The sequence below is a fragment of the Halichoeres trimaculatus genome, unplaced genomic scaffold, assembly GCF_033239565.1.
Source record: "Halichoeres trimaculatus isolate MK-OKI-2021-1 unplaced genomic scaffold, fHalTri1.1 fHalTri1_scaffold_6, whole genome shotgun sequence".
Classification (NCBI taxonomy): Eukaryota; Metazoa; Chordata; class Actinopteri; order Labriformes; family Labridae; genus Halichoeres; species Halichoeres trimaculatus.
Genome location: NW_027437184.1, coordinates 35,466,605 through 35,487,784, shown reverse-complemented (window position 1 = coordinate 35,487,784; position 21,180 = coordinate 35,466,605). Strand labels below are relative to the sequence as shown.

The following is a 21,180-nucleotide window of genomic DNA, read 5'->3' as shown; positions in this document are numbered from 1 at the left end:
AATACGAAAAAAAGCTCCTAAAACAAGATTTCACAACTGAACCCTGTCAATTAAACCAAAAAAAGTAAACAACTATAATTTATAAATATATATAAATATATATAAATATATAAATATATATATATATATATATATATATATATATATATATATATATATATATATATATATATATATATATATATATATATATATATATATATATGAGTCTGTGGAGAGTCTGAAACTGCATACTAGACCAGCAGTACTTACTGATTTGCCGAAAATGTAGAATGAATTGGGCAAACAAGAGCAAAAATTTCCCGGTGCTACCTTCAAAGGCAGTATGTAATTTATTCTACATATATAATACAGCTGTAGGTAGTTTATAGTTTGGTTAACAGCCTATGTGTTTGCTTCTGTGTCTTACTTTATGTTACGGAGAAAAGTTAAATATCTGAATGTAGATGACAACAGCGCCTCCCAGTGGCCTGGGTGTTAAAGATAAGATGAACCAATGATATCAGTCTTTGGTCAGTTTTGGAAATTTGTACTTATTTGTCTGTAGTTGGTAAGTCAAAAAGTTTTTGTAACAGCTGATGTAAAGACCCAGTTGATGTTGTTCTGGTCTCTTTGTGTCTCAGGAGGTCAAGTCCATGTTCCTGAAGTGGCTGCAGACACGCGCAGACCCTGAGGGCCTGGTCAAGGTGTCTAAATCCCCCATGAAGATGGTGTCCTGGTCTGAGCTCCAAGGATCTGACCAGCCTCAGGACTCTCTGGTCCTGGTCACAGACTCTCCACAGACTCAGAGCTGGACCCACTTCAGTATGGAGACCTACAAGCAGAACCTGAAGAGCAGCCTGCTGGGTCATACTGTGCTGTATGCTGAGGTGGTCACATCTACCATGGACCTACTGGAGGGGTAAGACTCAGTCCTGTCTGTCAGTTTGATCAGCCTCAGGAGAAAAACAGTCTGACCCTGACTCTTAAACACATTTTGATCATAGATTAAAACAGATTTCTTTTATTGAGATATAAACAGAACCTTATCATGGAGTTTTCAACACTCATATGTGTGTGTGTGTGTGTGTGTGTGTGTGTGTGTGTGTGTGTGTGTGTGTGTGTGTGTGTGTGTGTGTGTGTGTGTGTGTGTGTGTGTGTGTGTGTGTGTGTGTGTGTGTGTGTGTGTAAATACACACACAGAGGCTGGAACTGATTATGCTGGTGTCTGACCTGGGTGCAGCCAAGCAGGTCTGTCTAATAGAGTCTTTGTGTGGAGCTGTGCTGAGGGTGGAGCGGCTCTCCGCCTGCAGGTGGGAACAATTAAAAGTGTCATAAAGTTTGAAAAATGGCCGGTGGAGCAGCGCTGAGCTGATTGAAACAGACACTGTTGTCATTTAGCTTCCACACAAAGTGAACCCCCAACCTGTGTGCTAATATTTGACTTTCCAGATGTTTCTGAGCAGCAGCTTGATTAATGTTATTATGAAGGAATGCTTGTTTTATTTCTGTAGCACATGTGTTGATTAGGCTCTAAGTATGATGGAGAGAGATCAGCCAGGAGGCTGAGCCGACAGCGCAGAGTGAGGGGAAGGGACGGAGCCAGGGATGCTCTGGTTTAACCCCTGCAGCACTCCAACATTTAATCCGGAGTGTGTTTTAAAATAACACTCTTTATTAAACTCATGTTTGTGTTGGACTGTGTGGAGCTGACTGGATCCCACTCGGGCAGAGTCTGATCAGTCATGAGAACAGTTTGTGCTGCCAGAGCCCACCCTTCAGTTTTTGCCTTTTAATAGTAATCATAACATTATCAATATTTTCTTATAGTGTTGTTTTTACTGTTGGTTTTGGTTGTTTTGTAGACCCAGCTGTGTTTAGAGTCACTGATTGTCTATCATGAGGTGTTAACTGTAAACAAAGCAGCAGCAGCAGGCGATTTAAATGCTCATAAAGTGAACTGTAGCTCTGTTTCAGCCTGTTTGGATTTGTTTAAGGGAACTTGAAAACGTGTCATTTCAAGTTAGATGCCTGATCGTTATTTACAACTTAAATTTAGATTGTCAGCACCAGAAAAGGTTAGTCCTAATTCTAGTATTTAGCTTTCCTATAAAGCCAGAGTGGACCGAAGTGATTACAGACAAAGCTAAACAGGATAGAGCACAGCTAAAGACTAAAGGCTAAAGGCTAAAACGCAGGCTTAAGGCAAAAAAATACAGACTACAGCCTGAAACACAGGCTCAAAGCCAAAACACAGGCTAAAGGCTAAAACACAAGCTTAATGAAAACAACAGGCTAAAGCCTAAAATACAGATTAAAAGCTAAAACACAGGCTAAAGGCTAAAACACAAATGAAAGGCTAAAACACAGGCTTAAGGCAAAAATACAAGGTAAAGCAAAAACATAGGCTAAAAGGCTAAAACACAAGCTAAAGGCTAAAACGTGCTAAAGACTGAAACATTGGTTCAGTGTTGGTTCAGATATTATTGCTGGAGGAACAGGTGCTCTGTTCATGGAGTCCTTGTCACTTAAATAGAGCTCCACAAACGCTGCTGCATCAGTTTAAGTCATACGGAATGTGGCCTCCTTTGAAAACAGGGGTCTGCAGTCTGTTCCATCATCACAGACTGATAAAACAAAATGTTAACTGTCCCTTTGGGTGTCTCTTGATCCCTGATGATCAGTGGTCAGTTTGTCTGCAGTGTTACTCGTGTGTAACCATCAGCAAACTCTGCTTCTGACCAAGGAACATGTTCTCCATTAGGGGGCGATATGGAGAAAATACGTCAGGATGTTTTTGTGACAGGATCAGGATCTGGATTTTATCAGGATTGTTTTTCAAATTCAGACTATTTTGACCTGAAAACATTTCAGACCCAAATATTTCTGACTCTGCTTTCTGAGCTCATTTTTCAGGGTGTCCGCAGGGTCTTAAAAAGTATTACAAGTTGATAAATCACTTTTGGGAAAATTAAGGCCCTTAAAAAGTATTAAAAAAGTCTTAAGTGTGGTTTTATGAGGTATTAAGTTTCATAGGTCTTCAAGCTTTGACCCAAAAAATATCCATGAGTATTTATCTTCCTCCTTTCAACCGTCCCCTGATTGGGACGTTAAACATTCAGCCGATAAAGTTCTAAAATAGAATAGAATAGAAAAGAATAGAGTTACTTTATTGATCCAAAACTGGAAAATTGTTGTGTTAACAGCAGAAATCGATGGAGTCAGTAGAAAAATACAAAAATGAAAAATAAAAAATTAAAAAAGTACATAAAGACTCTAGTTACAATTAAATACAACAATATGGATTGTGAGCGGTATAAACACCAGCTATAAATTAACGTCATTTCTAGTTTCATAAAGAGAAATTGAATACAACATTAAAGCAAATCACACTATCTATGCCATATGTCCTAAATTTTAAAAATGATGAAATAATTTCTCATTTTCTTCAGCAAGTTGGCCTCAAATAACTGCTGTTTCTTGTTGTGGGAGTGTGGATAAACCTGCCTTTAGTTTCATTTGTTCTTTCAAGCTTTATCCCTCCTTAGCTTACATCATTTGTATCTGTAAAAATGTAACCTACAACTGTTAAAAAGGGGATGCCAACAACAACTGAAAGTTGCGATAAAGACTTAAAACTTTTTTAAAGGTTTTTGAAAAAGTCTTAAAAAGGTATTGAAATCCACCTCAGGATTTTAGCATATACCCTGTTTTTGTACCAGTTTTTCTCTTTCCATTTCATAACTTTAATCTGGTCTTGTGTCCTCTGGTGCTCTTTTTGGACCCTTTCATTTTCATATAGTGATTATCCTCAAATCATGATTAGAACACACATAATAACTGGTTATCACATTAGTGTAAGCTGATGTGTGTTAATGTGTGTGTGTTAGAGACTCCCTGGTGTTGCTGTTTGTGCTCGGTTAATCTAGCAGACAGAAAGTCCTCCTGTGTTCAGCTCACATTCCTCAGCACAGTGTGTATAGACATGCTTATGCGGTTAATCAGATGGTCAAACAGATGTTGATTTCAGAGCAGATAGTTATTAGAGTCCTTTGAGGCCACAATGACGGCTTCTTTCCCTCTGTGTGGACGATGAATGAGGCTGTGCCAGCTAACACCGTGCTGCTGCAGGTCAGAGCTGATGAAAACGGCCTCAGAGCCGCGGACTGAAGCCCAGGATGAATGGACGGCTCACTCACTGTTTGTTCTCAGTATTAACGCTTTGTTTGGCTGCGCCGGCTAATAATAGCTGCACAGAGACACAGAGGAGTGTTCTCACAAGGTCACACCTCGCTGGAATCTCAATGAACCTCCATCAGCAGGGACACACACTCACACACACATACACACACACACCTCTGCAGTAACACAGGCTGCTCATTACGCTGCAGGGTTTAACACATATTATTACAACTCATTTAATTTTCAGAGCAGAAGATTTCTGACTGTTTAAAACACAGCTACATTATTGGCTGACTAGCTTAGCTTCACACAAAGATCAGGAGCACTCAGCTAACAGGAGATTTAAATCCTAAACCCTTTTTCCTGATGATCGGAGGGAAAGTCAGGTCTCACTGTGCTTCTGTTCTGTAAGGGCTTTAAAGATCCAGTCTGAGACTTCCTTCAGGGTTTAAAACCAGGAAAGAGTTTTAGGTTTTAACTAGGGCTGTGACTTTAACACGTTAATTAGATTAATTAATTACACCGCATATTAACGCGTTATAAAAATCAACGCAAGATTAACTCATTAGCTACCAGCCATTTTCAGAGCACCTTGAATGATCTTTTAAGACCCAAATAATCTTGTTTTCTATGACTATGTACACACCAAAGTTACTTAAGAAGAGTGAACTCTCTTCTTTTATGGCTCTCTTCCTGTTTTTGGTCCAAAATTCTCTGTCGTCTTTTCTCACGATGGCGCCGCTCTTTCTCTCTGAGCTACAGCAACACATCCTCATTTGGAGCGTGAGCTGCCTGAACTTTTCTGACTCGCAGCGTCTCTCTGTGTCTCTGTCATCTCACATTTCTCCTCATATCCATGCTGAGCTCTCGTCTAAAGAGCGCACCGCTGTCACCCACAGTAGTTTATGAGCAGGATTTTGATTGACAAGCTCCACCAGACCCCGCCTCCCTCCGCTGAAAAGTATAATTTACTTCTATAGATGCAGTAAACAGTAATCGAATGTCAATGGCAGGGAACACGGACATTTTAATTAATATTGTGCAGTTGAAAAAAAAAAAGGATTTACAAATCTTCTCTTTTTTGTGTATTCATTCGAATACATTCATTCATTCATTAGTCATGCACTATGATTTTGTAATGCCTTAGAATTCAAATTCTTTATGTGGGGACCTTAAGCAGATATAAGATTAAAATGTGATTAATTAGATCAATTAATTACAAATCCTGTAATTAATAAGATAATTTTTTTTAATCTCCTGACTAATACTATTTACCACATAACGGCTGGTGAATGTACTTGAAAGTAGTGTCCTCAAAAAAACATCTTCTGAACAAAATAAACAGGATTTTGTTGTTTAAACTTGCCTATGAGAATATTCAATGATTAAGTCTTCTGTCAAAATCTGTTTGAATTGAAAAGTGTTGCTTCTGATGTTGAATATTGATGTGATTAAAATGCGATTAATTATGATTAATTAATTATAAATGGCATAATTAATTCGATTATTTTTTTTAATCAAGTCCCATCACTAGTTTTAACAATTTGGATGCACACCCTGCACAAAAACCAGCCAGCCAAAAAGAGAAAAGTTGAAGAGGTGACAGGTCTGCAGGAAGTGTTTGAAACAGATGCAGATCAAACTCTGAGGCTGGGATGACGCTGCACTTTAACTTTAAAATTTAAGAAAGTGAAAAGAAAGACCTAACTTACATAATATGTTATGAAATTACCTTTTAAGACTTCTTAAAGTTTTAACAAGATCAAAAAGGATAAATAACAGCCAGAATGTTTGAAATCACTTCTAAGGTAAAATGTGACATGTATTATACGTGATGTCCTAAAGTAAAGACTCTATAAGGTATAATATTTTAAAGTCATGTTTGTTTTCTCAGTAGTGAGTAGACTGCTTTAATACCAGGTTGAAGTTTCTATGGTGAATTCTTTAAAATCATTTGAATGCAAAAACTGTTGACATAATTAATTTCATGTAGACATAGAAGAATAAATGATATTAGTCTTTTTCTATGATGTTATGAGTTTTAGCACCACAGGGTTCAGATTTTAAATTCAGATGTTATAACAAGACAAATAACACTAAACAAAACTTAAACATAACCAATTTAAGACACATTTTCCCTCATTTTTGCTGTAACCACTGATGAAAGGAAGAATTAAGAGTAGAAAATAATAATAATAAATAATAATCTTAACTTAATTCTAAATTTCATTTATCTACTCTACAACCATCACTGGTTAGACTTTAATCTGTTATTTATCCGCTTGAAGGGCAGGTTTGTAACATCTGTCTTATTCACTGAGTGTTTCTTTTACTGTACACACTCTTCATAACAATGAAAAACACATTTTGACAGAAAGCAAACCCAGGTGGATACACACCCATTTTTCACTGCTGTTATTATGATTCTTGAGGTATAAATCTAATTGATGCTTCGGACCATGTGAGGTTTATTAATTTTTAAATGATCTTCTCCATCATCCGTCTGAAACACGTTAATATCTCTGGGTTGTTAAACACAGCGTTCCTCTGGTTTGCACACATTTTGTGCAGATGTTTTATGGATGGAGTCCAGCTGCTGTTACTTAAGTCTGTATGATCTATTCATGCTGAAACAGTTTGAGACGTGTTTTTACTGACTAATTAAGAGCGCCAGCTAAAGCTGCTTCCCAACCTTCATCAGAAAATACAAATGGTAAATCTGACCTTCAAGAGTTCAGCGTGAGCTCTGGATTGTCAGTCAGATATTGGCTAAATGAAATTAAATCTTATACCTTGTGTGGGTCTGATTTGTGCATTATCTACCATTTATTACTTTATGTATTGGCAATAATTTTATTGTGTTGATTTATTCATATTCATAACATTTACAAGCTTCAAAAAGGGCTATGCCAACTTTTTTTTCCAGAAGTTTAAAAACATATACTGGCATCAAAACACCTTTTCAAACCTTTTATAGATTTTTGTAAATCTCTAAAATAATAATGACACCTTTTGAAAGAACTTCCGAAACAAGTGAGGAGGTGAAATTGACTTAGATCTTAACATTGTCAGGATTATTTCATAACAGAATAAGTTTTTGAGTTTCATGACATTGGAATGTAGAAAAAACGGGGTCAGTGTGAGAAAAATTAACAGTAATATCAGTCATTTTTGTAGATGCACAATTTAATTTTTGATTGTTTTATGAGCAGATATCAACTTTACACAATAAATCATGTAAGAAACTTCAGTGAGCAACTTATCATATGTAGAGCATTATTCTTTGATATATGTCTTTACTTACACCAAATTTTTAAATTTTGTCCAATATTAACATAACAAGTTTTTAACAATTCAGCTATCTTTATTGCTTCTAATTTTCAAAAACCATAAATTTAGTTTTTTATGTTAAGAAACAATTTAGGAACTATTCTAATTCTATGTTACTCAAAGAAATGTTTTCTTTTTTGGTTAGTAAAGGTTTATAATCAGTTGTTAGTTATTATTATTTCTATTTTATCAGGAAAATGCACATGGAGTAAAAAATATGTTTTACAATGAGGCGAAACAGTGTTCCCAATGATTGAAGCTTCATTTATAGAGCAAGACAATGAGAGCACTGACACAGGTAGGGGTGACCAGGGTGTGTCTGCAGTGTGTGGCAGTGACTGTCCAATCCTCACTGTCTACTTTAACTACCATCAGTAAAGTGCGGAACCTTTATACATTATATCCCTGTGAATAATTTTGGTTTAAAAATCTATAATACAGAAATATGCATCAGCTAGTTACACATACTTAAGGTCATTTTTTATGCCTAAAAATTAAACTTTAGCCTTTAAATTTCTTTTCAATGAAAGCTTAATGAGCATGCAACATTTATTATTAGATTACTTTAATTTTTTAACAAACTTTTCATTCATTTTGAAAGTCTTTGCAGGTGTTAATCATCTAATAGATGAATGTGGTAGCTAGGCCTGTCACGATAATCAATAAATCAATTAACCGAACAATAAATAAAAACGTCCTTGTTAAGTTAGCCAGCCTCCATAAACTGACACGTGCATGCATGTTTGTTTTCCTCCTCTCTTTCCACCAAAGAGGCTGAATGAGAAGATGGCTCACTACATCTGTCTTTCCTAACATCGGGGTGCATAGGTTCAATAGCGGATTTAGCAGATTTATAGGGGAGTGAGCATCTGTCAAAAATGCGATCTTTAGCATCTTTTGCAACGGGGCTGCTCGCGCATACACACGGAGAGAGCTGAAGCCAGCGTCCTGAGGGGTAAGGAGGAAACACACGCTAATATGAGTGATGGCACGAAAGATACAGCTCTTAAGCCGCCTGCCACAGTCCCAGTGTGGGAATATTTTGTTTTTTAACAGAATGAACAAAGTGTGAGCTCATGAACATCAACGAGCTGATATGTCGCATTTGTTTGAAAATAGTGGCGACGAAGAAGAAGAAGAAGGGGAGGTGCAGCGGAGCCTTGTTCTTTGACAATCCGCTCTTACTGAGGCTTTTGGTCGGCAAAGTAAATAGAAATAAAAGCGCCAAATGGTGGCCGCTCAAAGACAGATACATTGCCAAAGAAATGCAGCCCTTCAATACGGTTGAAAGTCAGAAATGTTCAAAATGTTTGACAGACAGTACGGATCCACTGGGAAAAAGTACATGTTACAAACAATTCAGAAACTGTATAAACTCCCTTTTATTAAGGCTATAGTTTTTATTGTTGTTGTCTTTTTTTGGGAGTTTCATTTTTTCTTTAGAGGCAGGGTCTATGTTTTATTGTTTTTTATAGTATTAATTATTTTCATTGACATGTATTTTTTTCTAAAAGAGAGTCCATTTCATTTTCATTGTATTTTTTTTTCTCTTTCTTGTTTGTTAAATTTATTATATTTTTTGTTGAATTTTTTTTATTTAAAAGATCCTGACCTTTTAATAACAGTTAAATACTCTTAAGAAATTAGAGTTTCTTGCTTTTGATATGGTGTACTCACTTTATTATCCCATTTATCATAATTACATCAATGAAAAAAATTGAAAAAAAAAATCAAAATAATATTGACAATTATATCGTTTATCAGCAATAATAGTTTGGAAAATTATCGTCTAGCAAAATTTGTTATCGTGACAGGCCTAGTGGTAGCAATTCATTTTATTGTCATTGTAAAATATTGCAAAATATAAATAAAAAGAACAAGAAGATGACTTGACTAATCGGTAGATAAATTCAAGGATTCCTCGACTACCAAAATAATCTGTTAGTGCAGCCTTAATGACAACATCAGTGAATTAGCACTCAGGTGCAAACGGCGCATACATCAGTCAGATCGTCCTCAGCCCAGGACTGAGAATCTTCTATATGTACGAAATAATCCAGTTTCAGGTGACCTTGCAGCTCAGATTAAAATGAGAGCACATTAAAAAGACGGGGGGGTCTGAGGAATGACAAACCTGATGTGTCCACAAGGCTGTGGGTTAAACGACAGAGAATTTGAGTGTAGAGCTTAAAATAAGACAGCGCTTCATGTAGTCTGCAGAACAAAAAAGATAAATTAATGCTCTGTGAAAGGAGCGCAGACCCACTCTGTCACTCAGGACACAGTCGATGTTTATATGTTATAATAAAGTTGGTGTAAGTAACGACACATGTTTATTCCAGACACTCTGACGAGCATCAGACCCAACGTGTCTGTACCTCCTCCCTCAGAATGTGATTAATGAAGATGTTAATGAGTCAAACACACTCTGTACTCTTTGTATGAGTGTTGTCTGGATTATCATCTGTTATAGTGAATGCAGAGTGTGTGTGCGTGTTAGCATCACACTGCAGTGTTTATGTGTGGACACCTTCTAATAACCTCAGGAGGGGGGGGTCAAGCAGCACTTTGCTGGTCTGAAGAACATAATGATTCTTTTCCTGCTCGGCTGAACTTGATCCCTGTGCCTGCAGCTACACACTTCCTACCTATTGACTTTTTCTTCTCAGAGCTTCGAGCTCAGAGCTGAAAACCCGAGGGCCCACTTTCACCTCACTTTTCTCAGCCCCTCCCCCTCCGGCCCCTGTGCTTTTTCCTCCTTCAGAGGGGCTCCGAGGAGCAGAGGAGGAGCAGGAATGGATGTAGATGTAGTTCTGATTATATTCCCTGATACACACATTCTGCTCTCCATGCTGTGTGCACATGTGGAGAGCATGTACACACACACACACAAATGAACACACACATACCAGAGACTGACTCAGATCGGTGCAGCACCTGAACCTGAAATCAGGCTGAACAGAGGAGTGTTCTGGAGAAAGCTGCTCCACAGAGCCTCCTGATCACTGTTTGTTTTCACAGGTAATCCAATATCCAAACTGACACTGTATGAATTAGGGTCCTGTTTCCTGTGAAAAATACAGCCCACTATAACCACGGCAACAGGTTCAACCATAAAAATCTAATTGGCTCAATTGACCTTGCATGCTCCACCTGCAATTATCAAAGATTGTAAGCAGATGCCTGACCGGGGGAACATATGGAGCCGTGTTTGACCTGAACTCTCTGTGTCCACTGGAGGTTCAGCTACACTCCACAGCCCTGAGACCCCCTCTGACAAGGAGGGCCCTCCAGCTCAGTGCGGGGGCCACAAACCGCAGCGTCTCATTGTAGCTGCACCTGAACGCTCTGATAGGAGCAGAAACAACAGCCCCAGAACCTCAGAGGAGGGCCTGGCATAATAGAACCAGGCTCCCCAGGGCCTACATCAACAGGGAACCAGGCCCTCAGGGGCCATGGTACAGGAGACCTTAGGTTTGTATTTTCTGATTGTGTGTTGCCCTAAACACATCTGTGCAGGCCTAGTTGCCTGCTAAACTAAAACCACCTCACATTGGACTGAACAGCTAAACCATCTGACTTTGTCTTAGTGAGCTGCATGGATAAACACGAGCAGATACATATTTTTTTTTACCACAAACTACACACGTTTGCAGTCGTATTTTTTTTTACTGTTTTTGTTCCTGTGTGTTCGGGTAGCCTACATGTAACAATAGCAGCTGTTAGCAGCCCCTAGCATGTCAATGCTAACCGGTGCATGGCCAAATGTTCCCTGTGAGCCGAGGAGAAAGAGACAAAGGTGATGTGCTAGCTAAGAAGAGACGTTAACTCAACCTGCAAGTCAACCCAACTAAAGTTAGCTCAAAAAGTGAGTCGATTTTAGACTATTTCTTTGTTGTAACAAAGCTTTTTGGTAATGAATCTTATACTTTTGCAAAGTCTGTTTATTTCCTTTTAAATGGAGACACGTTTGTAAGGAGCATGTATTTGTGGGATGTAGGAGCTGAGTCTGTTGGTTGTGTCCATGAAAAACTGTCCAAATCTCTGCGAGTGCCAAACAGATTATTCTACCAATGACTCTTCTTTGTTGTCATTTGGTGGATTGGAGGATGACGTCTGAAGAAGAAAAAAAAATGAGGTGCGAAACATTTTCAGCACCTCAAGGTACCAGAAGCTCAAAACAAGAGTCAAGAGCAGAATAAGCTTTAAGAATAAGAAGATTTGGCAAAATCCTGATGTAGATATAGATGTGTCTCTATTCAAAAGAGAAATAAACATGTATTACAACAGTAAGGGAAATTATTACCAAGAACTGTTACAAAGAAATCATCTGACAAACACAGATGGCCTTATTTTTGTGCTTATTTTAGTTGGAACAACCTGCAGAAATCTTACTCCTTAAGGTTGACAGGGAAAGTTCTGGTTAGAAACTAAGGCCTCTTTATTTTGGTGAGGACGTTGTTCATGTTGAGCAGAGTTTCTGTTTTATTTTCCTCACTGCTCGCCTAAGTTGTTTCTATTATGTTTACCACTGTTGAGCTCATACTGGGGTAACTTAAAGTTGCAGTTTGGCGTTTTAGGGGACATTACTCTCCTCCTCAGTAGCACTCTACTCTGGCTCCCTTTCTTGCTTGACTAACACTTGGTAAATCCATTTGTGAGAGGACTGACTGAGGAAATCTTGAGCTTCTTGTGTGATGGAGTAATTTTCAGCAGCTTGTGTGTGAAAGGTCTGAACGATCGTATCTGTGCACTGACACACTGAGTGCTGATGTGTTTCTAACTGAGCTGTTCAGACAGCCGCTGACAGGAGGACAGCGCCTGGCTCCGTCCTAACAGAGAGAGCTCAGAGTGGACACCTGAAGGTGTCTGCAGCTGAATGTGACTGCGGTCCAGAACCCAAGCCAGACCTGCAGCCAGGTCCAGACAGGAAGAACAAGGTCAGCGAGTGGAGCCTCAGCTGCCCTGTGCTAATGGAGCGGCCTCTCTCATTGATCACCTCCAATGGTGCTATTTGGAAATGATCATTGGTGCTGTCCCTCAGTAAACAGGATTAGCTCAATTAATCACATTTACAGATTAGTTTGTCCTCTCTTATTGATCAGGCCCTGCACGCTGCTCAATGATCAATGCAAACACGCTTATGCACCCAAAATCCTGTTTCAAAAATGAGCATCGACGGCAGAAATAATCTTTTAATCTGAAATATTTTAATCTGGGGAGTGAGAGGGTTTGGGAGGGGAGGATAAATGGCTTTCAGGAAAATGATATTGTTTCTGACAGCATCAAACTCTGCCTCCTGATTAGTCTGATTATGAATGTGTTAGGACACATCTGAACTGGGTCAGCTGCTTCACTTCAGACACCTGTGTACACAGCATTGAGGGGTTTCAGTTCACCTGTGACGGGCTCACCTGTGTTTCTGTGTTTCTACCAGCTTCAGAGTGCTGCTGTCACTTTCTGACACACTCACAGCTTCTTGTCACACCTCCTCCTCCTCCTCCCCCTCCTCTGACAGATGACTGCTGGGGTGGGCTTTATCCTCTTGACCTGTGCTATCAGGAGGGGCTGACCCCTGAGGCTTAGCTGCCCCCCTAAAACAAAGAACCCTGAGCGAGGATTTAGAGGCCCACGCTCCTCATCAGGAACACGTCGCCTCTTTCTCTCCGTCAATGGTCGTGTTTTGTCCGTCTTTGTCGTTCTGTGTTGGGATGAGTCGAGCACAATGGAGGCCGAGATCAGAGGAGATCAAACACATCTCAGCAGTCAGAAACACCACCCATTCTCTGCCCTCCTTTTTATCAAACCAAGGTTACATTTTGGTAAAGCCCTCTCAGACTTGTCTTCCTGGTTCCCTGATGATCTTAACTAACCATCTCTGCGTCTGTACCTCATGATGAACGATGAGATATTCTCCTGTAAGCTTCTGTTCTCACTCATGATTCAGTCACAGCATTTCACAGCAGTGCGTCTGGCTTTTCTCCCTCGTATTTAGTTTGCATTAGTGATTATATGTTGGCAGTAACTTGGCTGCAGTCGAGTGATCGGGACAAAATTTCCTCCCCAATCAGCTTCAGTTCAGTCAGTGAATTCCTGAGGCCAAGCTTTCCTCAGAAGTTATTTTTCCTTTACATGCCGGACATGATTGAGCAGCCACACACATCTGGCTGACCAATTTGCATAAATTAAAATATTAGAGGTTTTTTTTAAGCAGGCTTTTGGATTTTTTTTCCTTTATTTCAGACTGAGACCAATCTGGACTGGCTCAGACCAGAAACAAAGCTGCAAACTGTCACATTTCCATTTCCATGCAGCCCACAGCTTTCATCTTACAATGCATTGATTATATCACTGAAAAAAACACATAAGGGGACATAAGAAGAGACTTAAGGTAGGGTCTGCAGTAATTTTTGTTACTTGTTAGTAAACACTGCATTCAAATGGGGCTCCTCCTCCTTGGCTCAGTGCCAGCAGCAGCACACACCCACAGCCTCCGATCATGACTACATGAACACACTCACAAGCCTAGCAACTACCTGTGGCATCACGTTTCTCCATGGGAGAAACTTTAGAGCTATGCACTTAAATTAGCATGTTAGCACAAGCTAATCACAGGTATTTGACACATACCTGGTTAGCAGAAAGTTAACTTGCATTGCTCTTTACAATAATCAAGTCATGGACTAATGAATGTGCTAATTGCCTTCTCAAGATCCTGCTGATTCAGAAAGGGCTTCACTTTAGCCAAAAGACGGAGCTGATTTTTTTTTTTTTCTAACAATAGAACTGATCTGTCTATCCACTTTCAAGTCATTATCAAAAGTAACCCCAAGTTATTTTACTTGTTGTTTAAAGAAGGGAGCAAGAGTGCCACGGTTTGATGTAGAAGCATTAGGCATAGGTGAAGTGCTAAAAAAGATAGATTCTGTTTTGCTGTTGTTCAAGTGCGGGAAGTTATGTGCCAGCCACTGCTTTTTGCAGCTAATACAGACCAGCAACTTATTAAGGGGCCGTTTACACAACAACGGTTTCAGGGTAAGATGCAAAGTGTTGTTGCGTTTCAGCCTTGCGTTTACACAGAAACAGTGTTTCAGTCAACCTAAAACTCAAGCTTTTGAAATCGGCCTCCAGAGTGGGATTTTTCTGAAATGCTGCCGACACCATTGCCGTGTAAACAGTAAGCCCACTTTTTCAGTGGAAACGCTGACGTCACACTCCGCTTCGCGCTTCACGCATACAACAGGACAACAGTACCGTTGTTTCGATTGTCACGATCTACCATGTTGTGCTTGTGGTGCTCAACCTGCTGAGTCTGCTGGCTGTCTTTCAACAAAATGTGCATCTGTCGCTCCACTTTTGCACTTAGTATTCCCCAATACACCAGATGATTAGCTCAACTCTACTTCAGTGGAGATCTCCCAAAAGCGGCTTCTGCGCCGACTACAGGCCTGGCATGCTTTCTACAGCGTTTTCAGTCCCTCTGCATTTCCCTGTAAAAGCAGATTTTTTTCGCTGCGTTTTAGCGTTGTCGGATGAAACGTTGTGATGTAAACACGGTCTAAGTGAAGTGCCTTCATTGGGTTTCATGGGCAAGTGTTACTGTATGTCATCGGCATAAAAATGAAAAGACAGGTTAAGCTTGTTTCGATTGATCCCAGTGGAAGCGTGTACAAGGGAAAGAGAAAAAGACCAAGAATAGATCCCTGTGGTACCTCACAAAGGAGAGATGCATGGGATGAGCAGAGGTCACCAGTCATCACAGAGAAGCTTTGGTTTGTCAGACAAAAAAAAAATTCAAACCACAGTTTGAATACAGCAGCCAGTGTCCTCAGCCCTCTGAGCACAGAGTAGAGATGGGTACCCAATCAGGTACTTTTATGGGTACCAACCTAATTACGTTGGTAGTGTCAAGTAACAATTCACACAAAAACAAACGGTACCATGTTTCAGTACCTGAACACATCCTTGTGGCTGTGAGAGAGGAAGACTAGATGATTTTCCTACCGGACATGAACACAGCATTGCAAGGTTATATATTGAGAAATAAATGCGTTAAATTGAAAGAATTTGAGATTTTATTATTAAACATTTTAATATTTATTACTACATAAACACACATAACAGTACCGAAAATTGGTACCATTGAGTACTGATACTGATTGCCAGGTTCCAGGTATAGGTACCGTATTGTTTCAGATGTGACAGGTACCCATCCCCAGCAATGAGTGTGTTATTACCCCTATCCTAACACACACATCAGCTCTCTGTGGCCCTCACACTGAGACTGATCATAAGCTGATTGAAGCTGGCTCACTTTACATCACAATAGAGGAAACCCTGTGCTCTCCCTCTCTGGAGGCTCCACAGTCTGTGTTCACAGAGTGATGGAGGGCGCTCAGCCAATGTTAGAGGATCAGCTTTGGTTTATCTGGAGGTGATGGAGTGGTCAGTGTACTGATAACACCATGCAGGATGACTACAGCTCCACAGCGTCTGCATGTCCATGTGATGTCTCCTGGTGCTGATGCTGTTCATCTGTAAAGTCTTTTTGATGATCCTCTCCTCCTGCAGGCTCAATCTGCACTCACCAAAAGACGCGGGTTTGATTGCAGTCGCTGCCAGACAGAGCAAAGGTCGAGGTGAGTGAAAGCACAGTACAAACCAGATCACACACACCTCTGATGTTTTATGAACGTACAAATAACTGCTCACTTAAATAACTGTGTGTGTGTTTGCTGCAGGACGGGGGGGAAACGCCTGGCTCAGTCCTCTGGGGTGTGCCATGTTCACTCTGAGTGTTCAGGTAGAGCTGGGTTCCAAACTGGGTCAGAGGATTCCATTCCTGCAGCACCTGGCTTCTCTGGCTGTGGTGGAGGCTGTACGCACTCTACCTGGATACCAGGTAACTGCAAAAACTGGCTCAACTGCACGTTAGCTGTAATGTGTGTCTGAAATCTGAGATGAGAAAAATCAGAGTGATGGTGCGTCAGGTGCAGTAGTTTGTGTTAACAGCTCTTTGTTTTGTTAGGACATCGACCTGAGGGTAAAGTGGCCCAATGACATCTACTACAGTAACCTGATGAAGCTTGGGGGGGTCCTGGTGACGTCCACGGTGATGGGATCCACTTTTCATCTGCTCATTGGTAAAAAAAAAAAAAAAACACAATATTTTTTATGATCACAATTTTTATTAATAACAAATCTTTTTTATTGTGATTGGTTAAACTAAGAGTGTCTAAATTGTTTTCAAAGAGGGCCTTAGTTTTGTGAAAATGATCATGGACCAGCGTCTCTGATGTATAATTGCTCTGTTTTTTAACCTCCATCTTTAGTGATTTCTGTAACAACCAGTCTCTCTTTGCTCAAACCTCCTTGTTTCACAGACTGATGAAATCAAAGCTCACCTGTTCCTCAGGTGTCTCTTGATCCCAGATGATCAGTGGTCAGTTTTCTGCAGTGTTACGTGCTGCGTAAACATCAGCAATCTTTGCCAAGGAAAATGTTTTCCATTAGGGGTAGGGATGCATCGATGCCAATCCTGGTGTCGGGTATCGGGGTATCGCGCCCCTCAAAGCTGGATCAGTATCCGTAGGAAGGTGCTGATCCACTCTCTTTGTTTTTCACTGCATTACCAGTCTACAGGGTGTAAAAGTTTACAATTGAATAGAACTTGTGTACATTCTGAAGCTTTGTTTTGTTGGTAAACATTTTAATATTTTATAGTTTAAATAATTTTTAGCTTGATTGATTCCAAAACATCACCAACTTTTATCCCATGGTCCCATATCCCATGCAGGTTATTAAAGGGGACATATCATGCTGATCCCTGATTTAATACTTACATATAATATAATACATTTGAAAACAAGACCTTACACCCCCTGAATTTTCAAAAAATAAAATATTGTATTTTTCTGATATCCTAGAACGAGATTTGATGCCTCTGAAAATAGGTCATTGCCAGATGGCTGCGAGATTTCAACCGTCGTGACAACACAAGGATCCTTTCTTTTTATTGGAGTAATCTGATAAAGCAGCTCCTCCTCTGTGATGTCAGTTAGTCACACAACCACCACCGAGGAATACACCCACCAAGAGCCAAGTATCCCCCCTCAGATGCTGGATGCAGGGACTCTGCTCTGCTGAGCAGCTCCGCTTTACATGGTGAATTAGCAGTTAAAACACTGTAGTTTTAGCAGACGTCGTAATACTTGTGAGACTGTGATATTTGCATGCTTGTTCTGACATGCACTGTGAACCTGGAAGATAATAATGCTGCGGTAATAACATAGTGACGGACTGACGGTGGAGGCGATCTTTAGACTACACTTTCAGCATGATGGATAAAACAGACAGAGAAAAGTGAAGGAGCAGGATGGAGCCCTGTTATAGAAATAGTTTATTGGTGAAGTCTGCCTATATTTCCACGTATAAACTATACATGTTACAGTAGCGGTTTGACTCACCACACTGAAGCGTCCTGAGATGATCTGTGTCCAGGTGGATTTTCTTCCTCCTGAGCTGCAGAACCATCCGGGTCTGACTCGGGGTCCAATACAAAAGAACGTATCCTACACTCTGCCATTTTATTAGTGCTATCAATGCCTTACGGTGAAGTTTTGGCAAACAGCAAACTCGCTCGGTCTGCCCCATCCAATATGGCGATTTTGTAAATACTGCCATGCTGCAAAAACCGCCCCCTGGCTCTGCCCCCTCCGCCCCTCTGATAGAACTGACCAATCAGAGCACAAAGGGCTGTGACGTTGTGAGGTTACTGGAGGTCATTCTCCAAACGGAGCGTTTCAACGAGATCTTCAGAATGGCCTAAACTGAGAATATTGAGAACGCTATTGTGGGGCAATGAAGGAACTAAATGACTTGTACTGAGGGCAGAAATGCTTTACAGGCATCCTAGTCTGGCATAGTGAAAAGGAGAAACAAGCATGATATGTCCACTTTAATTAACACTGGTATCAGATCAACACCTGTCAATACCCAAAGCCAAGGTATCAATATTGGAACCAGAAAAGTTGGATCAGTGCATCCCTAATAAAGGGGCAATATGGGGAAAACATGTCAGGATGTTTTTATGTCAGGATCAGAGTCTGGATTTTTTTAAATATTCAGACCATTTTGACTCAACAACATTTTTGGACCCAATTATTTCTGACCCTGCATTCTGAACTATTTTTATGCACCAGTTTTTGTCTTTTCTGTTCCATCTCATAACTTTAATCTAGTCCTGTCTCCCCTGATGTGTTTTTTTGAACTCTCACATTTCCACATCCTGATAAATCCATTCATTTAACACGTCAGCTGTGAGAGTTGTTGAATTTCTGCAGAATGTACAGAGCTTTAGCTTTATACAAGTGGCCTATGTACAGTCCGGGTGTAGTTCAGTGAGACCTCACAGAAAAACTTTGGTTGTAGATCACAACAAAAAACGTTAATGAATGCAGTGTAAGATGAGAGCTGGAGGCTGTATTTAAATGGACCCCAACCTGACTTTACAAAGTAAATAAACATCCTTAAAGTAAACCTCTGTGTTACTGATTTATTCAGAGCCCTTCCTTTTTCAGGTGGCCAAACTAACGTATTCTGAGACATACAAATCTGAGCACAACTGATGACGTTGTAGCTCTACTTATTGAATACTAAGATCAAGACATCCCTGGTGTCTTGATCTGGAGTCCTGTCCCAAGTTTGTCCCAGAAGTGAAAATGTTTTTATTGTCCTCTTTACTCAGGTTTTAAGCCCTGAAGAGAAGTCTTTCTTCATGCCAGTTTCAGTCTCTGTCTTTAGTACGAACCTGCAGTAGTGAACAGGTGTGTTTTTGTCTTCAGGCTGTGGATTCAACGTGTCCAACAGTAACCCCACGGTGTGCATCAACGATCTGATCCAGCGCCACAACACAGAGCACGGCAGCAGCCTGCAGCCGCTCAGCTGCCCTCAGCTCATCGCCCGCTCTGTCAGCTGCCTGGAGAGCCTCATCAGCAGCTTCCAGAAGGGGGGTCCTGACGCAGTGCTGCCCACATACTACAGCAGATGGATCCACAGGTGACCACACCCTACCTCTCTGCAGAGTCCAGCGTCCTTTAGTTTACACAGCACACCGTCTGTGAACGTCTTCAACTCGTGTTCTGCTCTGTTTCTGTTTTCCTCCTCACATGTGTCTCTTAAACTTCCTAAATTAACCTCCTTTCTCTCTGTTTCATCCTCAGTGGGACTCGGGTGCGTCTGTGGAGCGAGGACGGCCTGGAGGTGGACGTGGTGGGTCTGGACCACAACGGTTTTCTGCAGGTCCACAGCAAAGAGCAGGGTCTGGTGTCCGTGGAGCCTGACGGGAACTCGTTTGACATGCTGAAGAACCTGGTGGTGATGAAGCAGCGTTAGGACCAAAGTCTGAACCAGAACAGACTGGGTTAGTTTACGTTCAGACTCAGAGAGGAGGACTGGCTTTCAGGCAGCTACAAACCAACACCTCCATCAGCGATGACTCAGCAGCATCGCTGTGTTTGGGACCACAGATTAAAACTTCATCTAACAACCTGTAACAACACAAATCCTTTAACCTGATGTGAGAGAAGAGCAGAGATCACAGCCGCTCCCTCTGCTTATCAGACAGACAAATAAAGATTTACACAGACGCATGGTGCTCCATTCTTGCACAACACACCAGGTTTATACTCAACCTGTTCACCTGATACTGATCCACTACACACCTGACCTGATTCACAAAATCCTTGTTCACTATGGAATCCTGAATCTGGTCAAGAAAAATCTGATCCTGGTCTGTAGAGTCCTTAAATTGGTGAACAATCCAGATTAGCTGAGAACAAAGTGTCTCAGAGAGGTTTTAACTTTGAGTGTGAGAAAGAGCTGGTCTGATAGAGAAGTGAATATCTGTTTTTAAATACAGGGACATAGAGAGTTTAAGTTTAAAATACCTAAAAAAAGACATTAAACTTACTGAATTCTGTGAAGGACAATTCTTTATCGTCTTTTTTCTTGTTTGCTTCAGATGCTTTTCTTAAAGTGGACATATCATGCTTGTTTCTCCTTTTCACTATGCCAGACTAGGATGCCTGTAAAGCATTTCTGCCCTCAGTACAAGTCATTGAGTTCCTTCATTGCCCCACAATAGCGTTCTCAACATCCTCAGTTTAGGCCATTCTGAAGATCTCGTTGAAACGCTACGTTTCGAGAATGACCTCCAGTAACCTCGCAACGTCACAGCCCTTTGTGCTCTGATTGGTCAGTTCTATCAGAGGGGCGGAGGGGGTAGAGCCAGGGGGCGGTTTTTGCAGAATGGCAGTATTTACAATTGCCATATTGAATGGAGCAGACCGAGCGAGTTTGCTGTCTACCAAAACTTCACCGTAAGGCATTGATAGCACTAATAAAATGGCAGAGTGTAGGAAACATCCTTTTGTATTGGACCCCGAGTCAGACCCAAACGGTTCTGCAGCTCAGGAGGAAGAAAATCCACCTCAACACAGATCATCTCAGGATGCTTCAGTGTGGTGAGTCAAAGCGGTACTGTTACATGTATAGTTTATATGTGGAAATATAGGCAGACTTCACCAATAAACTATTTCTATAACAGGGCTCCATCCTGCTCCTTCACTTTTCTCTGTCTGTTTTATCCATCATGCTGAAAGTGTAGTCTAAAGATCACCTCTACCGTCA

General features: G+C 40.7%; 1 protein-coding gene across 2 annotated transcripts in view; it reads left to right on the top strand.

The window, feature by feature from the left end:
• hlcs (holocarboxylase synthetase (biotin-(proprionyl-CoA-carboxylase (ATP-hydrolysing)) ligase)) overlaps window positions 1–20,681 on the top strand; it is a 32,076-nt gene extending 11,395 nt beyond the window's left edge. For both annotated transcript variants that reach the window (XM_074672872.1, XM_074672871.1), the window contains 6 exons: window positions 624–901; window positions 16,063–16,130; window positions 16,233–16,393; window positions 16,520–16,634; window positions 19,335–19,548; window positions 19,713–20,681. In XM_074672872.1, coding sequence (XP_074528973.1) covers window positions 624–901; window positions 16,063–16,130; window positions 16,233–16,393; window positions 16,520–16,634; window positions 19,335–19,548; window positions 19,713–19,884 — 1,008 coding nt within the window. In that variant the 3' untranslated portion in view covers window positions 19,885–20,681. The remainder of the gene's footprint in view (window positions 1–623; window positions 902–16,062; window positions 16,131–16,232; window positions 16,394–16,519; window positions 16,635–19,334; window positions 19,549–19,712) is intronic.
• Window positions 20,682–21,180: the final 499 nt, after the last annotated feature.